General features: G+C 42.4%; 1 protein-coding gene across 1 annotated transcript in view; it reads left to right on the top strand.

Annotated features, from left to right (window-relative positions):
* LOC121924902 (transmembrane protein 254-like) overlaps positions 1 to 3,068 on the top strand; it is a 12,968-nt gene extending 9,900 nt beyond the window's left edge. Inside the window, exon 4 of the mRNA XM_042456437.1 lies at positions 2,190 to 3,068. Within this exon, the coding sequence (XP_042312371.1) occupies positions 2,190 to 2,307 (118 nt within the window). The 3' untranslated portion in view covers positions 2,308 to 3,068. The remainder of the gene's footprint in view (positions 1 to 2,189) is intronic.
* Positions 3,069 to 7,637: the final 4,569 nt, after the last annotated feature.

Genomic DNA, 7,637 nt, shown 5'->3' with positions numbered 1-7,637 from the left:
CCTCTGGAACGCGATGGGAACGCGCGGCGGTGGCGTTGTTCCCTGTGCGGTAAAGTCGCGTTCTGGGCCCCATCGGGTTCCCATCATGCTTCACGCGCGCCCGCGCTCCTGCTTGTTGTAACGCATCGGGGAACGTTTTATCCCCAGTGCGATAAACCTCCAAGATTCGTAATAAAAGTTACTCTAATGGAAGGTAAACTTCCTGGGCATTCTCATCATTGCTTGTGGGTGCACAGCACATAGATAATAGCAGAATGACTTGATCTTTAGTTATGTGTGGATGGGAATGCAAACTGAAGAAGCTTTGATTCATTATTTTTTTTCTCGCAAGAGTGATACAAACTAACACTTTACTCATATCATAGGAACACATTTCATCCAAATGCGAATCAGAAATAACAAAGTGCATTCTGTCCACCAGGGGTTCCAATGCAGTTCCTCCATATATTTGTTGTTGTTGTTCTGTGCCTACAAGTCGTTTCTGACCTTATCACAGGGTTTTCTGGGACTAAGAGAGTGTGACTTGCACAAGGTCATCCAGTGGGTTTCCATGGCTGAGCAGAGAATCAAACCCCAATCTCCAGAGTCCTAGTCATATGCTCAAACCACTATGCCACACTGATTCTCTCCCCCAGCTCTCATATCCTTATTTTAAAATAGTTTTCAAACCAAGAAAAGGTTCCTTCTGCCATCTAGTGACCATGGTAGGCAATGTCTCCAGGTTTCAACTTTTTGCGGTTGTGTGAATGACAGGTACACTTCTTTTTTTCTCAAAGCAGCTTAAATTGTGCCAACCAAGGTCCCTAGAGGGCATGAGGGGGCTGTTCATTTTTTATTTTACCTGGCAGTGTGGAGGTGCATGTGGCACTCTCCACTTGAAAAAAAGAAAGAACTAAAAGGATACTTATTCGGGAACAACAGAATTCTTGAAAAACATTATAAGTTACTTTTCCATTTCTTATTGATAATCCACTACCACTACATCCTAAAGTTGTTCTTTGACAAACCCCTTGATGTGCAGTCCAAATAAAGAGGCTATATTAACACATTTTAGAAAATTGTGGCTTGAATGGGCACATTTTAGAAAAGTGCAGTGTGATAGTTTGAGTGTTGGACTATGACTCTGTAGACCAGGGTTTGAGAGTCCCTGCTTGGCCATGGAAACCCACAGGATAAACTTGGGCAAGTCACACTTTCTCAGCTTCAGAAAACCCTGTGATAAGCCTTAGGGTTACCATAATTCAGAAACGACTTGAAGGCATGCAACAACAACAATGTAAAAAAAAATTTGCTGACTGAAAGTGTTTTCATATAAGCTTGTGGTTAGTTTCTTCTTTATATTTCAACAGATTGTCTCAGCTACAGTAAACTAATTCCTTGCCAACTCTACCCTCTGTTTCTATCCATCAGAGCTTCTTTCACATCCAAACTTTCAAACCACTGTTTTTCACCCTCCCTTCTTAACCACGTCAGTCACTGCAGTTAATCAACATCTACCAGAATCTAAACTTCTACCACACTTTACCTTCCTTACTCTAAAATACCATTTCCTCTGAAATACACCTTATCATCACCACAGTATTATTAATATTATTATTATGTTTATGTTTATTTATATTCTACCTTCGTCCCAGTTCAGGAATTTGAGGCGGCTTACAAATCTAAATGTACAGTTCAAACATGTACAAACTTGTAAAACAATCAAGCATCACAGTGTGACTCTATCAGATCATGGGGTGGGCTGGGCTGCAGCTCTCCAGCCTTTGAAGTTGCTCACTTTAAAAGCTCTTCCAACACATTAGTCTTATTACATCTTCTGACACATTCCCTTTCCTAAGGTTGGGCTATGACTCAGAAGACCAGGATTCAAATCCCCACTTGGCCATGGAAACTCACTGGGAGACCTTGGGCAAGTTACATTCTCTTGCCCTCAGAGGAAAGCTATGACAAACCCCTCTGAACAAATCTTGCCAAGCGAAACCTGTAATAGAATTGCCTAAGACAGTGCTGCCATAAGTCAGAAACAACTTGAAGGCGCAAACAATGTTGATATGAGCATAAAGAAGCAAGTGTTACAAGGGTGGGGAGCCTTTCTGGGAGGAGCTCAGAGAGTCATAAAGGTCTTCCTTTAAGTTTTTTATTTGATATTGCATCAATATCATGTCCATTTGTCTCTTTCTTCTCCACAGGGACAAAGACATCTCTGATGGCAAAACTCAGTTTCTGTGGTTTGCTCAAACAGTTGCATTTGGACTAGGTTCTCTTTTCTTTTTGTGGATTTACAGACCACCAAAGAAAAAACAATGAAGGATTCAAGCAGAAGACAACATAGAAACACAATCTGGCATTTTGTTCTTGCTCTCAGCTTAAGGATGGCTGGACCCCTAGATAGTTAATAAGTTCAAAATACATCCTGTTACTTCTTACCAGGAAAAAAACAAAACACTGCCTTCTAGCTGCAAGAGAAATTAAATAATTTGCTTATGATTTTTTTTCTTGAAGTTGATAATGGGGAAGGGAGCCTTAATAGTTTGATCAGAGAAATCCTATATTAAATAATGAAGACCAAGCACAAACACCCCATAGGGGATCTTTTGAAAAGCTGCAATACAGCCTACTTCAGAATTTAAAATGGGGCCTGTAGCCCAGCAGTAACTATATTCTCTGATCTAGCTGAGTTGCATAGACTAGTGTGGTGAGCCAAGGAAATCAGACCTAGGCATGTACGCCTGGCTTCATGTTGTTGTTGTTGTTGTTGTTATTAATAATAATAATATTATGTTGGGCCTCATTATTGGTCCTCCTGTCTGGACTTTATGTTAGGTTGAGGTGTATGGCCTTCCAGATGTTGGACTGCAATGCCCAGCATCTCCTACTGTTGGCTAAGGCTGATAGAACTTGGAAGTCCAATAACATCCAGAGGGCCACCTCTAGTTTATAGGTGATATTTAAATTATTTATATAAGTATTATGCATTATATAGAACAAGACCTCAAAATGGTGAAGGGTCTGGAAATCATGTCCTATGAGGAACGACTTAATGAGCTGGGGATGTTTCACCTAGAGAAGAGAAGGTTAAGAGGTGATATGATAGCTCTGTTTAAATACCTGAAAGGATGTCATGTTGAGGAGGGAGCAAGCTTTTTTTCTGCTGCTCCAGAGACTAGGACCCAGAGCAATGGATGCAAGCTACAAGAAATGAGATTCCACCTCAACATTAGGAGGAACTTCCTGACAGTGGGGGCTGTTCGACAGTGGAACAAACTCCCTCGGAGTGTAGTGGAGTCTCTTTCCTTGGAGGTGTTTAAGCAGAGGCTGGATGGCCATCTGTCGGGTATGCTTTATTTTAGATTTCCTGCATGGCAGGGGGTTGGACTGGATGGCCCTTGCGGTCTCTTCCAACTTTATGATTCTGTGAGTCTAGAAGTAGGACCCCAACTCTCATAGCTGTAGCAGTTATAGAGATGAGGAATGCTAAGAGTTATACTCCAACTATATCTGGAGGGGTGTATGATTCCTGCCCTTATGCAGAGCACAGATCTCCAGCTGGGAGACAAGGAGGATAGAGCCCAGCCAGGACCTTGTACAATCCCAGTGCTTCTGTGCACAATTATAAGGTATCCTTCATGTGGCCTGGGAACAGGACTAATGTTCTTATCTTCTCAAGTAGTTATTTCACCAACATTTGGCTTGGTGTCATTACTCACTCTTGGCTAATGCCTGAATCTTTCCATGTTTTCCCAGAGGTAAATTTGACTGGGTTTAAAGGGCTTTCTCCCATCATATGCCTTTAAAATATTGCACCTTTTCTTCTCAAGATGTAATAGAAAGAGGTAGATTGGAACAAAGCTGTCCTAAAACTCCATCAGGATATAAGTAGTACATACCAACCAGTAATATCTGGGCTTAAGCCAATGTGGTATAATGGTCTGAGGGTTGGACTAGGACCCCAGGAGACTTAGGTTTATACCCTGCTTGGCAATGGCTAGTCACAGAAGAAGGAAATGGCAAATTCCTACTGAACAGTTTCACAAGAAAACTATGACAGTTACAATTTAGGATTGCCATGAGTTGAAAAAACTTTGAGTTGGAAGTGATTGAAAGAACCAGTGGTGTACACTAATAAAACATGAAATATATACACTATGCAAATTAAACTCTTTATGTGGTCCGTGAAATAAATTTGGACTAAGTAGAGAAGGTTTGCAATAAGTGTGTATTTTACATTCATCTTAAACTATGAGTGAGCATGGTAGTGTTATTTGAGTGTGGAAAAAGGGTTCTGAGAGACTAGAGCTGGAATCCTGACTAAGCCATGAAATCCCACTGGATGACTTGAGCAAGTCACACTTTCCCAGTCTAAGAGGAAGGCAATCACTATCCCCCTTTTGAATAAATCTTGCCAAGAAAACCCTAGGATAAGGTCACCGTAAGTCAGGATCAACATGAAGGCATATCTAAATGTGAGAAAAACTGGATCATACCTAATCTGTAAGATTCTACTGTGAAGTTCTATTGTGAATGACTGCTGAGTGGACCTCCAAGAGGATGTGGTACTAACATGATTCTCCAGATGCTTCAAAGACTACGTTGGTCTGTAAGGGAGATGGCAGTCTCAGGAAACACCATCCTACGTTGTTAGCGCTTTATACAAGAATACCAAAATTTTAAGAGGCAGCAGTACAATTGGATATGTCAGGGCTGCTGGTGGGCTGCTTCATTCAGAAGCCAATCTGAAGCAGCCATAATTCTCCACAAACAGTACAGTGCAGTAGTCCAGCCTTGAGGTTTCACTGCCAGGATCACTGCAGGCAGCCTATACCTGTCCAGGAATGGGCTGCAGCAGGCCTGGTAGCCAAAGCTGATACCACTAAAGTCACTTGGATCTCCGTTGTTAAAGATGGATGGTGGAGTATTTTCAAGCTGTCAAGCTGATCTATCAGAGGGATGACAACCCCATCCCATCCAAAACAGGTAGTCTCCCTATTGTAGGAGTCTCCCATCTCGCCATCTTTGGTATCTATTTATTGGCTTTCATGAAGCCTATCTCTGCACTGAGGCACTAGTCCAAAATTTGTACAGCCATGCCTACAATGTCTGGAAAATGCACAATCTCCCCCTTCTCTCTCTCTTTCCCTCTAAAAAGGCTTTCCAGTGGGGCAAGAAGAGTAGCTTTGTAGGACTAGTGGAGAAAGGATTGTGGCCTGTGGTTTGAATAACACCCTCACTCCCTGGGGAAGTTCTTGCACGAAGAGTTAAATTAAATTCGAATTTAAACAGAACCCACAAATTTGGGAAGTTTATCACACCGAATTGCTGCTAAAGTAAAATGACGTGAAATTAAACCAAAGTTAAAGCGGAGAAAAATGCCACCTTTTTACTTTCAGAACTCCCTGAAAATAAAAAGCTGCCGTTTATCTCTGGTTTAACTTCAGTTTAACTTCACGTTATTTCACATTAATAGCGATGTTGTGTGATAAACTTCGGGCATTTCCGGGTTTTGTCTAATTTAACTCTCATTTAAATCCCATTTCCCCGTGGGATCTCGCTAGTGTGATAAACTCCATTGACAGGTTCTGCTGAAACAATGTATGTACTGTCCTCTGAAATCCTTGTTATGAAAATGCTAGGATTATTTTTTGTTGGCTGTAAACAACATGTCTTCTCTTTGTTTCACCTGATCCATTTTGTCAACTTCAGAAAACAAGGCATCACTCTTATGCTCTTCAAGCACGCATTCATTGCTTTAATGCTTTTTATTTGCTCAGAGGTGCTGGGGTGTTTTCGGGATGTCTCTTGCTATTTTCCTTATTGTTAATTCTGGAAAGCAAAGTCGTCATGCAATAAATATATTTAAAGTAGGGTGATTAACAAGTGTTTTGTTGGAATTGTTGGTTGGGTTTTTAAAAGAAAGAATCGGTGTCACTGCCAGCCTTGAAGGAAAGGGGTGTCCTCTTCAGCACATGGAGATGTTACATGAGACTGGTTGGGTGGTTTCACATTCTTAAAGCAGTGGTGGCCAAAAGGAAGTGTAGGACCCCTGAGGAGTTTCTCATGAAAACGTTCCTTTTCGTTCTTTGCCACATTGGAGAGAGGGGTTAACCTGGGTTATCCTTAGGCCTTAATAAAGCAAAGAAATTGACTCAATAACAGGTGCTTCTGTGCATCATGAAAGCAGCCTCCTTTTTCCTTCCCTTGGAATCAGCACCATGGATGTCTAGGAGGATCATGAAACAAATGTGTTTTTGGAATTTGAAGCACACCCTTGTATATCTTCATATATGTACGTGTATGCTACAGATCATTCCAGAGGAAATATGTGAAAATAGCCACAAATGGTTGTGGCTGTTCTCATTTTAGTGTCTTAACTGAGGCAGAGCTTATCTGTTCATGTGCCTTTACCTGTCAACTTAGGGCAATCCATTGATTTCAAAGGTTTTTCTTAGACAAGAAATACTCAGAGGTGGTTTTGCTCCTTCCTCTGAAATGTAGCCTCGAGCACCTAGAATTCATTGGTGGTTTCCCATCCAAGTACTGACTCTGTAGTTCCAGATCAGTTAGGATCTGATGCTTTGTGTATGTGTATTTTTTGAGGAAAATACTACACATAGACTATTGAGTAGCCCAAAATCCAGGTGCTACCTACAAACTTATAGGATGTTGTGGGGGGACCATTGATCTGTAGTATTTGGTGGCAAACATGCATTTGTGATGCCAGAAGTATGCAATCACTCACAAACATGAAGGGGGCGTCTGATATTGTGTGGATCGTCCTCTCTCCTGTTCTCAATATATCAACGCATTCAGTCACACTTCCACCCAAACGTGGTTTTGACTACCTTCAGGGCTATGGTTGGTTTGAAAAAGGCTTTTATTGGTTCCGGTAGGAGGTTTTTTGCCAAACGTGGTTGTGGGTGGATCTTTTGTAGCTTATTGCATGGGAAGATTAACTTTATTTTCCCAGCTTTTTCTAAATAACCCCTTTCTCAGGACATCGTTCAGCTTTTTAAATTGATCTATCAGAGACTGCAGGTTATGCATGCATTTGACAGGAGGCTAATACAGGACCACCTATACGTGTGTGGTGTGTGTGAGAGAGAGAGAGAGAGAGAGCGAGAGGAGAATAGTCCTCTTGGGACAAAGAAGACAAGCAAAATCAAGCATAAACAGCTTTAACCAAAAAGCATCTAAGCCATTGAAAACAAAATTGCCGCCCTGACAGCTCGAAACCACCCTTTAAAGCATGTACCGGTATGTTGTTGTTGTTTGTGCCTCCAAGTCATTTTTTGACATAAAGGAGTGCTATTTGGGAGACCTGTTTCAGAGAAAGAAGGAAATGTAAGCTGGCCCTCAGGGGAAGGAAACTTAAACCAGGGGGTAGGCAACCTTTTTGGCGGGCGCGGATGCTGTCGCTCAGCGGACTTGGGGCGCGTGCTGGAGGTGGAGCTATCACGTCCGGGGGGCGGGGCCACGTTACGGAGGTGGAGCTTTCACCCTCCGGGGGCCAGGCCTCCCATCTTTGCAGGCCCCTGACGGGGCCCCAGGCCCTGTCAAGAGGCGGCAAAAAAGCCTCTTAGAGGACCCCAGTGATGGCAGCGGGCTCCTGGAGGCCCGCTTGCCGCCGCTGGAGCCTGTTG

Source organism: Sceloporus undulatus, chromosome 3 (assembly GCF_019175285.1).
Source record: "Sceloporus undulatus isolate JIND9_A2432 ecotype Alabama chromosome 3, SceUnd_v1.1, whole genome shotgun sequence".
Taxonomy (NCBI): Eukaryota; Metazoa; Chordata; class Lepidosauria; order Squamata; family Phrynosomatidae; genus Sceloporus; species Sceloporus undulatus.
The sequence above is the reverse complement of the archived record's forward strand: the minus strand, read 5'-3'. Positions and strand labels throughout refer to the sequence as shown.